Source organism: Lissotriton helveticus, chromosome 8 (assembly GCF_964261635.1).
Source record: "Lissotriton helveticus chromosome 8, aLisHel1.1, whole genome shotgun sequence".
In the NCBI taxonomy this organism is placed as follows: Eukaryota; Metazoa; Chordata; class Amphibia; order Caudata; family Salamandridae; genus Lissotriton; species Lissotriton helveticus.
Window position 1 is genome coordinate 450,148,798 of NC_136069.1, and position 19,653 is coordinate 450,168,450.

General features: G+C 44.5%; 1 protein-coding gene across 1 annotated transcript in view; it reads left to right on the forward strand.

The window, feature by feature from the left end:
• The window catches only part of LRRC63 (leucine rich repeat containing 63), a 382,612-nt gene extending 364,845 nt beyond the window's left edge, over positions 1–17,767 (forward strand). The window contains exon 12 of the mRNA XM_078656022.1: positions 16,944–17,767. Within this exon, the coding sequence (XP_078512148.1) occupies positions 16,944–17,145 (202 nt within the window). The 3' untranslated portion in view covers positions 17,146–17,767. The remainder of the gene's footprint in view (positions 1–16,943) is intronic.
• Positions 17,768–19,653: the final 1,886 nt, after the last annotated feature.

Below are 19,653 nucleotides of genomic sequence, written 5' to 3' on the forward strand. Positions count from 1 at the left end.
CGGATACAAGATCACCCGCAGGGACCGCGCCAATGGCTTTGGAGGAGGAATAGCCATCGTCCACAAGTCCACCCTCAAGGTCACCACCCACGCAGACGACACCCTCAACACCGCCGAACACCTGCACTTCCGGATCCACACCAACTCCAACACCACCCTCAGAGGAACTTTCATCTACAGACCCCCCGGACCGCTTCAGCGACTCCATCGCCGACCTCGCCAGCACCCACGCACTCGCCTCCACGGACTACATCCTCTTCGGGGACCTGAACTTCCACCTCGAGAACAACAGCGACGCCAACTACTCCACGCTGATCGACAACCTCGCCAACCTCGCCCTCAGACAACTCATCACCGCACTCACTCATGCCGCTGGCCACATGCTGGACGCTGTCTTCTCCACAAGCACCCACGTCACCTTCAACCACACCACCGAACCCCACTGGACCGACCACCGCTGCATTCACTTCACCTTCAAAAAAAACAACCACGCACCATCGCACACAACAGCTGTCTCGCCGCTGCTGGAGCAAAGTCACCGAAGATCAGCTGATCAACACCCTCTCCCAGAACCCACCCACCGCCCCCACCAACCCAGACGCCGCAGCCCGCAACCTCAGACAGTGGATCAACGACTGTGCCAACACCCTCGCCCCACTGAAGAAACCCTCCAACAACCACGCCAGCAAGAGAGCCACCTGGTTCACCGACGAGCTCCTGGCCTCCAAGCGCGCACGCTGGAAACTGGAGAAGAAATGGCTCCACGAACGCACACCAGACGACCACGCAGCCCTCAAGGACGCCACCCGCAGACACCACCACCTCATCAGATCAGGCAAGAGATCCTCCTTCAAAGACCGCCTGGATAACAACGCACACGACAGCAAAGAGCTCTTCCGCATCGTAAAAGAACTCTCCAACCCCAGCGCCAACACCAACAACATCCCGCCCTCACAGGAACTGTGCGACTCACTGGCCATCTTCTTCCATCGCAAGTTTGCCGACATCCACGAAAACTTTAACACCATGACCTACCCGACCGCGCCAGACTCCACCCCTCTCCCGAACACCAACAGCGCCAACAGCCTGACCACCTGGTCCAACGTCAGTGACGTCAAGACACGCAAGGTCATGAACTCCATCCACTCAGGATCACCGACAGACCCGTGCCCCCACCACATATCCAACAAGGGAGACGCAGCCATTGCACCCCAACTACGGAAGATCATCAACATCTCCTTCGAGACAGCGACATTCCTGGAAAGCTGGAAGCACGCCGCCATCAACGCTATCCTCAAAAAGCCCAAGGCAGACCCCAAGGACCTGAAGAACTTCAGGCCCATCTCCCTGCTCCCGTTCCCGGCGAAGGTCATCGAGAAAATCGTCAACATGCAACTGACCCGGCACCTCAAAGACAACAACATCCTGGACCCATCCCAATCCGGTTTCAGACAAAACCACAGCACCGAGACAGCCCTCATCGCCGCCACAGACGACATCAGGCACCAATTAGACAACGGCAAAACATCTGCCCTCATCCTCCTGGACCTCTCGGCCACCTTCGACACAGTCTGCCATCGCACTCTAAAAACACGCCTCCAAGAAGCCTGTATCCAAGAGAAGGCCCTCGACTGTACAACATCCTTCCTCTCCAACAGATCCCAGAGCGTCCGCCTCCCACCCTTCCGATCCGAAGCCACCGACATCATCTGCGGCGTCCCCCAGGGCTCCTCCCTCAGCCCGACGCTGTTCAACATCTACATGGCCCCCCTCGCACAAGTGGCACGCCACCACAACCTCAACATCATCTCCTACGCCGACGACACTCAGCTCATCCTCTCCCTCACCAAGGACCCACGCACCGCCAAAACCAACATCCACGACAGAATGAAGGCCTTCGCCGACTGGATGAGGAGCAGCCATCTGAAACTGAACTCGGACAAGACAAAGGTCCTCATCCTCGGACCCAACCCCTCAGCCTCCTGGCCAACCACTCTGGGGACAGCACCGACACCCACCGACCACGCACTCAATCTCAGATTCATCCTCGACTCCTCCCTCTCCATATTCAAGCAGGTCAACGCCGTCTCCTCCTCCTGCTACAACACCCTCCGCATGCTCCGCAGGATCTACAAGTGGATCCCAACTGAAACAAGAAGGACGGTGACACAGGCCCTCGTCAGCAGCAGGCTGGACTACGGCAACACACTCTACGGCGGAATACCAGCCAAACACCTACGACGACTACAGCGCATCCAAAATGCCTCTGCCGGACTGATCATCAACGTCCCTCTGCCGCAGCCACATCACCCCCCACCTGAGAAACCTACACTGGCTCCCCGTCGACAAGAGGATCACCTTCAAACTCCTCACCCACGCACACAAAGCACTCCACAACGCCGGACCAGCCTACCTGAACAGCAGACTCAGCTTCCACACCCCGACCCGCCAGCTCCGCTCCGCCAGCCTCGCCCTCGCCGCCGCCCCCCGCATCCAACGAACAACCTCAGGCGGCAGATCCTTCTCCTACCTCGGCACCAAGGGCTGGAACACCCTTCCTACCCACCTACGGCAGACCGAAGACCTGCTCGCCTTCAGAAGACTCCTCAAGAACTGGCTCTTCGAACAGTAACGAAGCTTCCCCCCCCCCCCCTCAGCGCCTTGAGACCCTCACGGATAAATAGCGCGCTCTTCAAATAGATTGATTGATTGATTGATTGATAGTACCACACAAAATTTACGAATGCAGAGAAGGCGCATGCCATACATAAACGTTTGACTGGGCATGTGAATAGACAAACTATTAGTCCTTGAAGGGCTGCTGATCTGATCTGCTGCTAATCAAGAAAACTTTGTTTATTTTCTCAGAAGAGGTGCATCAGTATTTGGTGGATTTGCAGATTGCTGATCGAAAGAAACTTAGCAAATGCTTACAAATGGTTGGCAAACAGGGTAGGACAGAAGGGGAAGGCTAATGAGGTGGCAGGTGGCGATGGTGACTAGAACCTCACTGCATGCTCAAGCTTTCAGGAATAGTCACAGTAGTACTCAGGAACCTTCAGTGTGAACAATAATGAAAGTAAATTGATCCTTCCAGAAGATTCTCAAGGCTGGGAATAGTAGAGGTAACCTTGCTGCACTCCACACTAAGGAAAGGTTAGACAATTGTGGGAACCATTTTTGCATGAAGTATGACTGCCTTTTACATCTCTCCATTGCTAAAGGCTTTACACTTACATTCGATCTGAGTAGGAGTCCATTGCCAGCGTGACTCCAAAGAAGTAGTGTTAGTGTCTGTGGTCCACAGGGAGGGCAAAAGGTCCCTTACAACAGCCAGAACTATCAATAACCTCACTTGGTGGATGGCACCAGATTGACTTTTGTGGCACCAGATTGACTTGTGTGAAATATACTAGTGCAAATAGTCTTTGATTGACAGTCATGGGTTATATTCATCCAGGGTAATTCCTGCAGTCTGCTGTCACAAGGTCACTGCGACAGATGAGGGTTTTAAGCAAACAGTCCCCAACGTGTATGGTGCAATGGAGGTTGTGAATACAAGAATACAAGCTGCTACCCACACAGACTTGATGGAAGAGGTGTTATCCTAGAGAATGTTGCTGTACAGAGACTTTTAGGTGCCTGGAGCTGACCTAGGTACTGCAGATGCACCTATGTTGCAGTCTAAACAGCCTGCCTTTTTAGTAGAGGAAAGGCAGAGCTGATAGCAGCGGACTGAGTACTAGACCCAAGAAGCCTAGCTATCTTGTCTTAAGAACAGAAAATCAGCTCTCAGTTCTGCCTTGTATTTGCCATCAAAAATATTACCCTTAAGCTAATAAGGGTTAATTTTTATAAACACATTTGTCTTATACCTAATCTACTAGCCTAAAATGTTCTGCTCATCTAGTTTAGTCTTTTGCAATGCCCTGACTTTTCTACACAACGAAAACATCATACCTACCACTCTTGCTTCTCTAATAGCCTATGTCCACTGTAAAAACAAGAGAGTCTATTACAGATTGCAAGTCTGTGAAAATGTACCAAATTTCATTAACTGCTCATTCAGCGCAACATCAACATTTCTCTTGGCCTTGCACCACTCACCACAGCTTGAGCACTGGAGCAATGACGCGCAAAACTAGACCCATCCCTCATAGATGACCAAAGGGGCTACTGCTGCTCCCAGCTCAAACCCCTCTCACCAAACTATTAGCGGAGACTCATACATTTCAAATTTCTCCACAGACTGTACCGTACAACTCTACAAATGCACAAAATGGCACTGAGACCCAACGCAGACTGTTGGAGATGCAGACAAGAACAAACGGCATTCCTACATTTAGCATGGTCCTGCTCACCTATATCCTGGTCCTGGAAGAAAGTATATGAAACCATACACGAAGTAACAGAGTTCCAACTGCAATACACAACACTAGTTGTTATATTGGGTCATGTCAGGGCGGTCGCCCTGGCATATGCTGGCGTACGTGTTATCAAAAGAGACTAGCTTAAATATGACCAATATTGTTAGGACTCTGATTAGATTTGTCATGGGCACCTCGTTGGTGAGTTCATGAAGCCCTCACCCACCAAAAATGGTTGGAGGCATGCTTCATCATCGTGCCCACCCAGTGACACCTAATGTGTCCCGGGTGTGCTGCGACGCCTGATTACAGCGGAGCTGGTATTTTACTGAGAGTGCAGTGTCAGGTGTAAAATGAAGTGTGAGTTAAAACGGGTTGGCGAGGGTCCCAGTACCCGAGGGTAAATTAAATTTTAATAACTGGGCCCCCGTCAGCGGGTAAAATAAGGCTTGGGGATGTTTAAGGGAGGCGAGTTACTACCTCCTACATCCATCAGTTGGTAGACATGTTTCAGCCAGTGCCTTAAACTAAATCTGGCTTTCCTCAGGACCTTTTTAAAATAGAGTGTAGTGCAGGTTAAAAAGGAGTGTAATCCAGGCTATGTGTTACACTCACTAAGGTGTTTCTCTAAGTGTGAGAGGGGGGATTCCCTTCTCATATATGCACTTAGATTTTGCAGCCAATGCTTCCAGGAGTGAATCGGTAAGGGGTTGACAAGCTTTTCTGGTCAGAGCCTGCCTTGTACCTGTTGCACCGTCTCGTACTCCGGTAGCAATGCTGGCGTACAGCCATGTTGCTACTGCTCGCCAAACGTAGAATACGTACAATTCACTGGGGTGCAAATACGGTACCTCAAATACTGTCAAGAACTGTTGGCTGCCTTCTGGGACATAATGCCACTAGCGTCTCGACCAAAAGACATTTGGGCACCATTCATGGCATGGGCCAGGGGAAGAAATAGGACATTGATAAACAGCGCCTAAGGCTTAACAAGCACGTAACTACCTGCGCTAGTATACCGGGTACCAAAGCTCCAACATGAATAGAGTCGAGAACTCACACATGCCTTCAATCCACCTGAGCAAAACACTAAATTAGTGCATGTTAACTGCACAGCCTAGCAATAATGTCTGCTGACTAAATGTACACCGGGTATATTGTTTGCTGTTATTATGGATGAACACATGAAGGCGACGTATTTGGATATTCTGGTGTTTTTCCCTATACTGGATTTGCTGTATGGGGTAAAACTCATTTAGTTTCTGGTTTATCGTGTCTACATGGCATGCCTTGATGTGAGCTATGCAAAAAACACAGTTGATGGACAGAATGTAGAACAATGTCATACATTCACCCCAGTACAAGGATCTGGGCCTAAATCCATCGTTTTTTTGCACTCCACACCACCCTGGGTTAGACACTGGCTATATGCAAATCAGCTCTGACCCTGTGCCTCATGGCAACAGTCCAGTCCGAACTACCAAGCCATGTCTTTCCCAGACCGGAATCAAGCATCCAAGGACCGGTTTCTGGCTATCAGCCTTCATCAGCCTGGATAGCTTGACTCCAGTGGTGTGGAGAGCCTGGGACTCACGTCTGAGCATACCCAGCCCACTCGGGGTGAAAATTGCAAAAAACACAGTTGATGGACAGAATGTAGAACAATGTCATACATTCACCCCAGTACAAGGATCTGGGCCTAAATCCATCGTTTTTTTGCACCCCACATGTTTCCTCAGTCCAGTACATCTTACAGCATGGGTCAATGGTTCACTTCAGCCACTGGCTAACTACACTGTCAGTGAAGGCATTCTGCTCTTTCAAAGTGAGCGCAGCCACACAAAAAGTAGTACCTTTCTCTGCCATGGACTACAGTGGCGATGTGTGCTTTTTGAGACCAAAGAAATACTTTTGCTTTTAATTATTGTTTTCATATTGGCAAGGGCCAGACAGCTCTGCAAACTTTATAGTCTAACAAAACCCATGAAAAACAGGTTCTGACAAACCAAAAGTGCTGCACCGAAAGCCAGACCTTTTGACTTTGCCAATGATTGTTTATATTGGCTAGCACTGCTTGCCTGATTTTAAAGGGTACAACTATCCAGTATGCCTCTTTTCTAATGAACTAGTAATGAACATGCCGGAAAATGGTTGTTACAAGGATTTAATAACGGCAACACAACCACGCTTCTTGGTACTGCAAACCTAAGTTCCGAAAGCTACAGTGCTTTAAATGAGCACTTACTGTCCGGTACTAAGTCCCTGCACTTTTTTATTTGAATGGGAGAGTACCCGCACTTCCCAGAAGCAAACAGGTACTCTAATGTACACTTCTGTCTTTCTTTTTAAAGGGTTAGAGCAGTAAACAAGACTTAGGGCCTGATTAAGACTTTGGTGGTCCTAAAGCGGGGGCAGCAACACGCCATCTGCTGTTGGACCACCAAAGCCGTGGTGCACCCACCCGCCAGAATAGCAGTTAAATCCTGGTCTGGCAGGCGGTCCTGCTGTTAGGCTCATAGAACAGTCTAACATGCAGACTGGCGCTGTCAGAGCGCCTTGCTGCATAGAGTGGCATACCTGCCACACCATGCAGGAACTGGGGGTGAAAATCCAGGGGGGTACTACATGTGCCCCCGCCCCCATGTCCCCTCAGGCCCAGAAGTGTCAGGGTTCATGGCGGGCTCACCGACATGAACTGGGCGGTGGACAAGCAACATGTATTATGTTCAGCGGTGCTGCTGCTGCATCACCTGCATATTGCTGCCCCTGTCATCACCGCCTCTGCCGCATGGGGTCCTTGTTCCCTGCGGTCTTGTGGTGGTATGACCGCCACACTAAAAATACTGCAGGCAGACCAACAGTGTTGCATACTCGTAATCAGGCCCTTACTTTGTTTTGCGCCAAGGCCCCTTGTGGAATTTACAGACCCTGTAGCAAAGTTGTGATACTCCAGAAAAAGGGCTGCCGGAGGCTTGTCAAACAGAAGTCCAGGACTCTTAATGTTTAAATGATGTGCACACATGGATCCACATGTTTCAGCTGTCTGCCTCAGACATGGAGCACTGTATATAATGATGTTTCTTTCTGCAGCTTACTTTGTCAGATTGATTGTGATCTCGTAAAGCCTTCTCCAGTACAATTCCAAAACCCTGCATGAAAAATGTTACTTGCTTCCTTCGAATAATTCCTGTCCTTTCTTTCTTCAGAATGACCCTCTCCTTATCTTCGATCCTCAGCCTTAAATTTCTGAATATAGGTCTCTCTCATTCTCATTGCTGTCTGCCCTAATTTATTTCATTGTTATTATGGTACCTAACAATAACTAACCTCGTGCAGCCTTTCTATTTATCTCACCAACCATTTCTCTGGAACCACATAGATCCCACTAAAAATGATACCTAACAGGTATTCATTTTAATCTACCACAAGGAAACTGGAGTAAATGCATGGAATGTTTTGCTTTCTTTTTCTTGATAACACATGACTAATGCCAATAACCAACACCACTGGATTAACCACCTTCCTTGGGTTTCGGAGTAGAGTGCTACTCGCCATAAAGTGCTTCAATGCCTCGTCAGGGTAGTAAGTGCTATATAAATGCAATTGCAAAGTAACAAAACAAGCTTTGTTTTTTACCCACCCCAGGGTCACTAGATAGGAAGATTAAATCCTTGCTTCTGTACTGAGCTTTGGTAAGAGCAAAGATACAGACAGTCTCTTGGACCAACCAACCTAATGTCCTGAGTCTACTTGTTTACAAGTCATGTTTTTTGTAAGAGTTCTTGATGTGTTTGCTGTCACAGTGAATAGATAGCCTTTTCTGTTATTGTCGCAAAGACTACTTTACAGTAGCAAAAGTAGGCAGAGGGTTACCCAGTAAAGAGGCATCAGATTGTGGGGAGAAAACATTTTGGAGGTAGGGAACCTCCAAGTGTGAGTCCTGATGACTCAAGAACCAACACTGCTTAGATCTGGGGGTTTCTGCATATTTCCAACATCAGCATTTGGGAATTCATTTACACATGCATCCTTATTTTCTACCCGCTTAGCATCTCCCCATTTTACTCTTTTGTTAACAGAGTGGATAACGGAACCTCAGCATCAACAGATAAGTGCTTGTAACAGTGGATGTAGAGACTGAATAGCACTCCTCACGGTGTGGTTGTTATCAAGTCTTAGAAATATTATCCTTTTAGCCAACCACAGGTGTGTCATGATCCTGCCCCTCTTTGCTTTAGTGAGGTGAATCTGTCATTCAGCTACATTTCTGTTTCTTATGTTAGTGGGGTATATTGTGCCCTTTAAAAAGGAGAATTGTGCTGGGAGAAGACTATGTGGACTGGAAATGTGCAGCTCTACAATGGTGATGGCACACGCCAACGCTGACAGTAGTTCTCCTTCAAGCCACCCATTATCACTGGTTTCTTGTGGATGTATAGCGAAAGACTATGCAGAATGGTAAGGGTCAGCATTTCAATCAACTTGAAAAAGATTCTTGGACGTAATTCTGTAAATGTGCCTGGGAAAGAGTGAGTGTGATTGTGAACTCTTACACGTTTGCCCGCCATCTTTGCTTCGTTGGGTTGGTCATATAATCTACCAATACATTCAAGGCGTTCATCTGAATGAGATTGACCGCCACTTGTTTTGATTAAAAAGCTATTTTGTTGCCAAAGAGATAATGGCTTTGTATGCATGTCAAAACAAAGTAAGGATCCAATTTCTACCCGCCTGACTAAGTTGGTGGGAGCTCCAAAACACCTTGAATAAAATAAAGTCCTGAGAGTGTGAGCTACCCATCACCCGAAATTTGGCTATGGACGAGGAGTGCTCAAAAAGTGCTCAGATGAATCAAATGGAAAGGGTGAAACTCTAACCTGTGGCTGATCTCACTTCATTGCTTCCGTTTCTGTTGTTGCAAATGGATTTACCCAAAAGATGAGAGTCCTCCAATGACAATGCTCTTAGAATTATAAATAGACTAGACCGATGGATATTTGATCTGCTGACTGATTACCTAAGTGTGATTTTGCAACAGATAAGCTCCATATGCTGGGGAAGAATGAAACAATCTTCAACTAAAAGCTGCAAAACCCTATAATAAGCACTAAGTAAAAAAAGGCAAAAATGCATTTTTAATTCAGAGTAAAACATGCTGTGGCGAAAGGACAGCAAAATATTGTGCACTCATCTTTAGCTTATGGTTTTTGAGCACCTCAAATATTTTTTCTTGAAGTATACTTTTGTGCATCACTAGGCATATCAGGTAGGCACTTGCAGCTTGCATTTACAAAGCATACCCATACACTTCTGGGTGGGCATTTGTAAAGACCCCTATTACTTGCTTGTGCTCAGCTCTCCCCAACCTTTCCTGGCTCTGCTTTTGGAGTCCAGCTCGTGGCCCTAGTGCACACCGCAGAATACCGCAACAGTCTACAGAAATAGATGTAGGCAGGTTAGCATGAGTTATTCAGTTTACAGCAGAGAAGTTCCTTAGGAGGCGGTCATGAGTTGAAGTGATGGAGAAAAGAAGTGGCTCTCGACAAGCCGAAGCTATGCACCCCGCAGCCTAGCAGCCACAGGCACAATGAGTATGTGAGACGCCCTCTCTAAGGGCAAGCTGTGTTAAAGGGCATTACAGACAAAGGTGTGAAAAGTGAAACAGGAGAAACATTTAACTTTAGATGCTGACCAAACTCGAGTGGACGCTATAAAATATCGATTAAACAAAATCACAGGTTTTCACTTTACAGGACGAACTGATGAATATGCATGAACACCGGTATTCAGCCACCAAAGAGAAGTGTCATAAATAACAATTATAGGTTCTTTCATATATATTTCTGAAGCAACGAACGTTTGGTATAACTTAGATATAACGACTGACCACTAATTTCATTAGTCACTATTGATGAAGGCGAATATTTAATAAGACTGGAGAGTAAAAGTGTCTTTAGTGCTAGGTTCTTGTTTCTTTATTTCATTTGGTTCTTTTTGTGAAGGAAATCTGAATTGATCAGCAGAGGCATGTACACATCATGTACCACAATTTGGCGAAATTCCATAGGAGGAAAAAAAATTCGAATGTGATGAAGCATATACCATACTAAATGTTTCCATGTTAACAACAACCCAGGAGAGGAAGGGCAGCAACAAGGGATACAGTACACCTAGTGACGACTGTTAGGAGCAGGGCTGAAAAAGCACTCTCAAGACATAAGTTCAATTTATTCTACATCCAAGGCTGAAGGAGTCTCTGTTGGGTTTACTTTCCTTCTCACTCATCCCCCAAGGGGTCTGTAAAAGAAGAAGGAGATCCGTTCTCAATTTCAAGAGAACAGAGACAAAGGAACAGGCTTCTGCAACGCACAGGTCCTGGTGCCAAAGGAAGGGGACTGGGAGGAACTCATTGGGGACACGTGTGTCCAACATCTGTTGGTAAAAAGGATATAAATCTACTGGGCACAATAGGCGTGGGTTTTGGATGACATGCAATTTAAACTCAGTGAGGGGAGTTCTGCAGGCCATGAAGCTTTTCACTAAAGAAACACAAATTAGCATGCGTGGAAGTTGGCAAGCCCAGTTTATAGCGCAAGCGCTCCTGTACCAGAAAACGGGAACAAACTGTTGCAGTCGAAATAACCTAATAACTAAATCCAGGCTACACTAGTAAAAGGACTGGGGACCATGAAGTGTTTGTTGTTCCTCTTTGGCACATTTCCTTGGACCTTGCTTCTCTGAGTTCTTTCCAGTATTGTTGCAATCCATAGTAACTTACCATCCTAAATGGACCTCGTATGACCAGGATGAGGCGATTGTGGAGATGGAATGAAGAAAGGTAGTAGTGCCTGACTCTCATAGTGTGGGCATTTAGCCCTAAGCCTCCTCAATACTTGTATGGCTAACTAGCATGACTGTATAGTTCATTGACCTTCTTGCTCAGTTTACCGATGGTGCAGCACTTGGAATTTGTTGTGACGATTGATCTATTATGAATAGTAGAATACAGTGTAAGATATACAGTGTCAAAGAAGGTTGCTAATACCTGCTGATAAAGTGCTGCCAATTGAAGCTTATTGTGCAGGAAGAACCCTGATATCAATATTATCATGGAAGAAGTTGCTTGAGGACAGAGTATTTTGTGCTTCATTCAGCCCCTGTGAAAGCCGCAAAATGTTGGGCCAGGACAGCTAATCTGTAATAACCACCATTACATTGTGATGCATGTCAAAATATTGCAAGTAAAATTAAGTTACAAAAACAAAACACAAGTTAGAAAGGGGTCTCCGGGAATAATTTAAAGACCTAGCTTGGATATACTCCCCATATAGAATAAAATACTACACAAACCTATCCACGGGTCTGAACAAACACACAATGAACTAAAGAGAATCTGAAAGAACAAACTCTACCTCACTATCAAAGGAAAACTTATTACTGGCCTTAGAGCAATTGGAAGTCCTAATCACAAGGACGGATTCCCATCAGTCACCAGTGGTGCCATGCTTTGTCATCATCTGGGTCTCCTCCTAGTGTCACTATAGTGACTCTGAGGGCTACACCCCTCTCAAGAAAAGGGGGAGGTGACTTGTGGATGTTAAAATTAAGACCTCTTGATTATGTCTTAAAAATATCGCTAGTAACTAATTGACCTACAGCCGCCAAGTATCTTTGTTTGCCTGCCACAGCCTGCTCTCTCACACTATTAGGTAGAAAACATTCTTGTGTAGTTGGTTGGAAGAGATGCCTACTCCCCTTCGGCGGTCACAGCAATCTCTTCCTTTTCATCTTGCGCTGAACACATATCTCTCCGGTGCTGGAAACCAGGAAAAGGGCTCAAGCCATGCTGTGCATTCACGCACAGCCACTACCCAAACTACTGTCTCCATTCACAAATTGCCCAAAGTATTTCTGCTCCTCCTGTTGCAAGTATGAACATACTGATTTGGGGCCAGATGTACGACCATTGGAAATTGCAAGTTGCATTTGCTCTCGATTGCGAATTAGAAATTGCGAGTTGCAATTTCCAATGTACAATAGTGTCAGAGACACTGTTTGCGATTCTCAATGGGGTTGCAAAACACTCATACATAGGGAAGCGAGTCTCAATTAGGAAGGGACGCTCTTGGAACGCCCCTTCCTAATTGCTAGTCGCTAAACACTATTTTTCGAGTTCCAATTTTTTGCGACTCGGAAAATAGTGTTAGTACATGGCCCACAGGGATTTTGCTTGCGCAAACGGGTCACAAACCCGTTTGTGCATGCAAAATCCCATCATACATCTGGCCCATGGTCACGGTAAACTAATTGCTGTTGTGTGTGAAGATTCGGTGTGTTTTATGAACAATCACTGGGCTTTGAGACAAAAACATTGTGAAACAAAAAACAGGCGCCATTACCGAACATAAAAACATATTTAGGATTTGTTCCTACATCAGAGTAACATTATCATGACAAATATCCCCAGAGCTTAAAGTTTCAAACTTCTAATTCAGTATGAAATAAGACTCTTGGATTTCTAAAGGAAAAGGCACGACCAGTTGTAGCGTCTTCCCTAGATAATGAAATTCTGAAATTGATCTTTGTCACAAAATGGAAGGTGACCAAATGCTTTGTCATTGATTGTAGGACAAAAACCTTTCCAAAACACTGTAGTTAATATTGACTGTTAAACCTCCACTTGGAAAGTCTCTAATTGCATAGCTCAACTTGTTGAGGTAACAGAAAGTGCTTGAGAAGGATACAAATCACCACACTGAGATGAAATGTAAAAAATGTTACCTCCATCATACACCTGCAACTCACTCCCATCATCCCCTGACCCTCTGTACAGGCAATTTGGGGAAAACATTTCCCACTAAGACCTTACCATGCAAAAATCTGGTATTCATTATTCATGTCCATTAGGAAACCTTGCAATCCTTTTTATCCCTTGTACCGGGGTCTGAACAATCTCTGTCTGTAAAAACACCCGCACAATCCCCCAAACTAGGACTTTTTTGAAAAATCTTGACAATCTAACTTTTTTGCAAGCAGAAAGTCCATTTTCTGCACTATCATCTATTTTAACTTTTATAATCTGTTTCTCTTCTTCCCCGCTTTCCAATGCATTCCATCAAGTATTTGTCTTCAAGTTAAGAAAATGCCGCACAAGGTACACTTGTTCCTTGATCTTTGATGACTGTCTTTAGCTTGTATATTAAGATCAATTGTGTGTTTTACTATTTATCTGTATTGTTTCTGTCTGCCAAAGTCAGGACTGAATTTTAAAAAACAGTTTTTGAATTACTTCTGTTAGTTCTACATACCTAGCACATATCCACCTAACACCGCATGGTTTATTGGATGCCATTTTAAATTGAAGATCTCCAGCTCCCATTCACACCTTTCTATGATCTTTTTTCATATTCTCAGTAAAAACACAGCCACCTCGAAATCATTTCATAATGTATTAAGATTATTATCTTTGCTCCCATTCAGTGTCAATAATGACTATCCTCTGAAGCCTCCTATACCAACAACAGTAAAGTAACCAAATTATACACCAATCCATAGTTAATTCAGTATACAAATGCATTTGTGGGTGACACTGTATAAAAGGCATAGACATATTTTGTGGGTCTTTTATGTGCCGCCAGGGACTGCAGCTGCAACCCTTGGCTTTTTATTTGTGACCACTGGCACTGCTTTTGAGACTCCCGGCCTCCGAGACCTCAAAGGCAGCACCACGAAAAGGGGAACTGGGAAATTTTAAACTTCACAATGATCGCAGATTGTTTTATTTTCCCTTCAAAAACGGGAACTGCTTGTGGGTGCAAAGTAGACACAGTGCACAGTTGAACTTGAAACCGTTGCAGTTTGTCCTGATCAGGCAAAGGGTTTCCAAACAACTTACTTTCAAGCTTCACTGGCCCCACTATATATGATTAAAGGAGGACTGCTAACTCAGGGTATTGCTACTGATTTGGACTGGACTAAAAGCACAAGCTGTACAGAAGCAATATGCAGTGTATGAAGATGGCAGGCATAGGTCGAGGCCACAAACTGTCAGCCTGTGTGTAAAGCCACTACTACACACAAATTGGTATTGCTATAGATGGAATTACATGTTTTGTATCCTGCATCCACATATGCATATTTGCTGCAAGCTCCAACTGTGATGGGTTAAAAGTTCCCCAGAAGACTCCCATCAGGGACCCCGTATTTCAGTTTAGGTCTTAATATTATACAGTTGTTTTTAGGTGTGTGAGCTCAATTGGTCTAATTACCGTATATCACTATGGGGCCACCGGCATCCCTGAGAACCTGAGTTCAATGTATATATTAGTTAAAAAAAATGTTTCTTTTGGGAGATATTTATTCACTTAGATTTCTACTCATCTGTAAGATATTTAACCTGAAATATTAAATGCTGTCCAATCATGTTAGGTGGACAAACAGTAAACACAATAGGTGCTCCTTAAGGCGGCCAGTGATTGTTAACGCAAGTAAAATAAATGTGCACTGGTGATAATTTACACAAAACAATCCATTAATCCATGTTGGCAAAGTAGTGTGACAATTTCTAAACTAAAAGACTCAAACATTTAAGTACATGATGAATGCTGCAATATTTGCCAGTCAACAGAGTACACATCGATGTTTCGACTCATTGAATAATTTGTGATCAGGTCTTAATCAGGATAAACGTAGAGGAACCAACCTGCCAGTTGTTCTAAAAACACACACGAGACCTCTAGACATCAAAGTTGTGGGAAACACATGCACAAGATCATTTGAACGTGTGCCTAGATCATGAATAAATTAAAACAAATTAATTTCTTTGCAAAAGCAGTTTGCATTTGGGGATTTGTAGTTTCACATTTTATTAGTATAAGTTTAGGCTTAAAAATACAACCATGCATGTTGTTGAATATGACTGTCTTAAAGTGTAACACGTAATATGCTGGCTCATGACAGCGATGTTGCTGCCAGCATTTTTGTATCCAGCCTGTTACCAGGGTCATGGGAGGTGCAGTGTAGGTTGACGCATAGATATGGAACTTTCAAAACAAGATTTGAAATGCACTAGAACATTGGTACTCACAAACATTTCTCCAGCAGCCACAAAGTATGATATATGAAGTGACTTGAGGGCCGTACTGATGCCAGCAAGATATAGGTTGGGATGGGGGGGAAGGTGGGTGTGGGGGAACCGAAGGATGTATATCCAGTAGATGAATTTCACAAAATGTTAAATCAGAAAACTAGGATCAATCCTGGCTTCCCCACTTAACCAACTTGTGTGATCCTTGGCATTTATCTTTTTTTCACTTTGCCTCCTTTTTCTTCATTATCACATAAAAAAGAACCTCAAAATACATGAGTTCCGGTCAAGCGCCGTATAAAACTGTCTCTTGAGTATGATTTATTACATTATAGTGTTGTCCATGTTTAATAGCACCCCAGGCCACCCATAGGATGCACATGACAACTGATTTGCCTCTTAGTTTAATATTGCCATTGTTGTCTGAATGACTGGAAGAAAGAATGTTTCTAAATACATTTAAGAAAAATCTCTCACTGAAGAAATTTGATCTGATTTACCAAAGTGTAGCCCTGGGTGGAGTTTGCCGAGTTCCGCTATTCGGTACTTCGCGAAGTGCAAAAAAAACCTCTGCCACGCTACGAGGAGCTCCGCAAGCAGCAGAGTTCAGTAAATAAATGTAATTCGCTGTAATTTTCAGCGCTGGGTGTTTGTCTGTGCTGTGAAATTATCGCAAACTGCACCATGCTTAGTACAAGCGGGTGCTGCATCCTTTCTACAGCCCGAGTAGATTTTGTGATTCTGCACGCGAATGGACGGTTTCTCAACGTGAGCGGTCGCAAGCATATGTGACCACTTGCATTGTGAAATCCGACCGCCCGCGTTGAGAAATCGCGCTGGGAGGTAGATTTTCCTCACTCGCGCTTGCCAACTTGATTTTGATGAGCACCAGCGAGGAAAAAAACACCACTCCCCGGAGCGTAGTTTTTCAGAACTCTGTGTAATGCGGAATGTGGAAAACTCCGTGAGCAGAGGAGATTTCACCACCCTGGCTTACTAAGGTGAAATGCTTCTACATATTAATGATATACACGTCTTTAAATTTAGAGGACATACCCTGGACCACACGTTTGTACTTTAGACTTGCTTGCGTCGCTCGATACTCAATTTGTATGCCCCATCACTTTCAAATGTCAACAGCCACCACTGTAATTGATGATAAAAGGAAATGTATATGCTTCAGAATGGGCTTGGCATTTGCAAGAGAAACATCATGATGCAATTTTGCCCTTTTGAGAAAATATGCAATATTACATTTATAAAATGTGAAAATGTTATTGTGACAATAAATAAAACCACAATGTACTGTTGTTTAATTGTGTTTTCAGTACATATTCACGAAGAAACTATAACTGCAGTTCATTGAAAAGTAAAGCATTCCAAGTCGATTATTTGAACTGTAATCAATACGAAAACCATATTGTGAAATTGTGATTAAATTAAGGATACATTCGAAGGCAAAGTGTCTAATTACCTTTTGTCCACTCTAGATTTACCATCTGTGACTGCTGCAGCCTGCCCATGTATGGCCAAGGTTTGCGTTTCATCCGACCTTGCAAGAAGATTTTCGGAGTCCGCATGCTTCCTTTCATGTTTGCTGCTTGTTCCCCTTCCTGTTATGAAAACTTCATGTCGCAGAAGGACTCTTTGATTGAAAGTCTGTATGGAATAGTGCCTGAGAGCGAGACATAAATAGCGTGAGAATACACTTCGGAAATGTGAGATGTATAGTACCTTCTACAAAGGGAGCAGTCGACTATTAAAATTCGTCAGTGACCACCAACCATTTCCATATGCATCTATCATATATCTTTATTCAAGTCACCACAGTTGGAACCATACTGTACGTTTTAATTTATTCGCTGGACTGTTTACTAACTAATCACACATTGTTTTAGAATGTTGTATTTTTAAGAGGCATACAAGCTTAAGGGTCTTGGTAGTTATGATGCTGGAACCTTCATAACAAGCAGTTTGGGGTTTGTTTAATTATGTTTGTATTTACACTAAGAGCGCAATCTTTACTGTGCAATAGTTTGGAAGTAAGGCATTTGAAAAAGAAGGAAGTAACTCGTTTGAAACAGTAGTGGTAAGGGATAAAACAAGTTTATTGTAGTACAAGTGCGTCCTCATTTGGCCTCTCACACAGCTGAGTCATTCTGTCAGCCAAGCCTCTTTGAACATTCTAAATGAACTCCCTTGAAGGTTCTAAAGGACATACCAATGCACGAACCAGGGGCGGATTGGCACTGCGGGCACTCGGGCATTGGCCGAAGGGCCGGTGTCTCAGTGCCCTCTGTGGGCCATTGTTTTTACTCCCCTTTCATAGTCCACAGAGAGTGCTCTCCTTGGACTGGGAAAGGGGAGAAAAAAACTGCCCACAGAGGGCACTGAGACAGAAGACAGTGAAAGGAAAGCAGCTTCGCTGGGCGGCCATACAGCGATTATCAGCTGTGGCCTCTCCTTCACCCCCTGCCCTGCAAAGCATTAACGCTGAGGGTGGGCTGGGGAGGGGTGATTGTGTGCAAGGATCAGCCTCCCAGGGGCCAGGTGTTGCTTAGGCCTTTGAGCCATTTTCACCCTGGCCCCCCTGGGGCCCACGCAGCCGAGAAACAGTGTTTGCATTAACACCTCGCCCACCAACCTTCACATTCAGGGTATAGTGGGCAGAAAGAATGGCTCGCTGTGGGGCCCAGGTGATGTTTGGAACCACACCATCTTCACCTCAGCCTCCCCCTGGCTACCAAGAATGACCCAGCAGCTGTGTATTGTGCTCCCCTGCCAGGACATTGCCCTGAGGCCGTAGAGGGCAGGGATGCCACGAACCCTGGGGGGGAGCATCCCAAGCGGTACATACCATTAACAACGTATGCTATACCATTACTAGCCCTATATACATAAGTATATAATGTTCGTAGATTGTAACATCTCCTTATTATACAATTCTAACAAAAGAAAAATATTTGAGTGCATTTGGATGTCTCTGGGAAAAGAAAGAGTGATTCTCTGAAAACTAAAATATAAACACATACAAATTAGGATACAGAATTGAATTGAAACTGTGGCTGAAAGAGTAAAAGTTATTATTATAGTCATATTGTTAGTATGATCAACTTTTGCAAAGCAATACCATGCAAATGGTTAAGTCATTACATAATCGAGTTGCCACAATGGAGAGTGCACATTCCTCATAATTCTGTTCTCAGGAACCAGGACTTTGCCATTAGATGGTGTATAAACGTTAGGCTCCTTATGGAGAAATCCTGTCCATAGTCCACATGAGCCTGTCTTCCATTATGACATTTTATTTAATTTGTTTATTTTTTCAGGCTTGTAAAATGTGTTACGCCTGTTGAAACTAGTGCCAGGATTCTTTACTAGGACCCACTGCCCCTCTTTCCATGTATGTAGCTTATTGCCCCATTTTGTGTCATATCTTTCTTTGTATTTCTTTTGAATCTTCTCAATTCTCTCTTTCATTTCATCTTTATTTATCTGAATAGATTTATCTTCAAACAGCCAATTCGGAGTCAGTTTAGATCATGGTCTACGTCCTCTTAATAAGCTACATTACAAAAAGGAGGGTTAGACCCATGCAGTCGCGGGGACCTGGGCGTTATGTGGTACATGTAAAGAGGGGTCCCCGCAAGTAGAAAGTGTTGTGTGAACCACACACTGACACAATTAAGAATCAAAGGAAACATAAATCAGGAAAAATCAAGATTTAACTTGTTACAAGTATTGTCATTTATTCAGCAACACTAAATTTAAATCAATCAAACATTACATTTATTTATTGAGAAATTAGCCCCAAGAGGAGGGGGGAAGGAAGGGAAGGGGGAATATGTGCTCAAAGCGGTGTAAAGTCAAAAAGGGAATACACAGAATCAAAGATAAAGCAATTAAATTACAAATTCAAATCACAATTAGAATTATTCCTAGAAACAAGGCCTGAACAGTTACGGCAAATGTTGTAACACTAGTAACCTAGGGACATTCAACGGTCACATACATAGTTCAATGTAATCAAGGGACTGTGCCGGAGGTCCCAAATGAAAAAGAAGGTCGTCGACGTTTCGACCCCTAACCATAGGTTACATTAGGTCCTTTACCAGGGTCTTCATCAGGACAGGTACGAAGGGGGGAGGACGAAGTAGGGTGGGGCAATCCTATCTGTGAAATTAAAAAAGCCAGTCAATT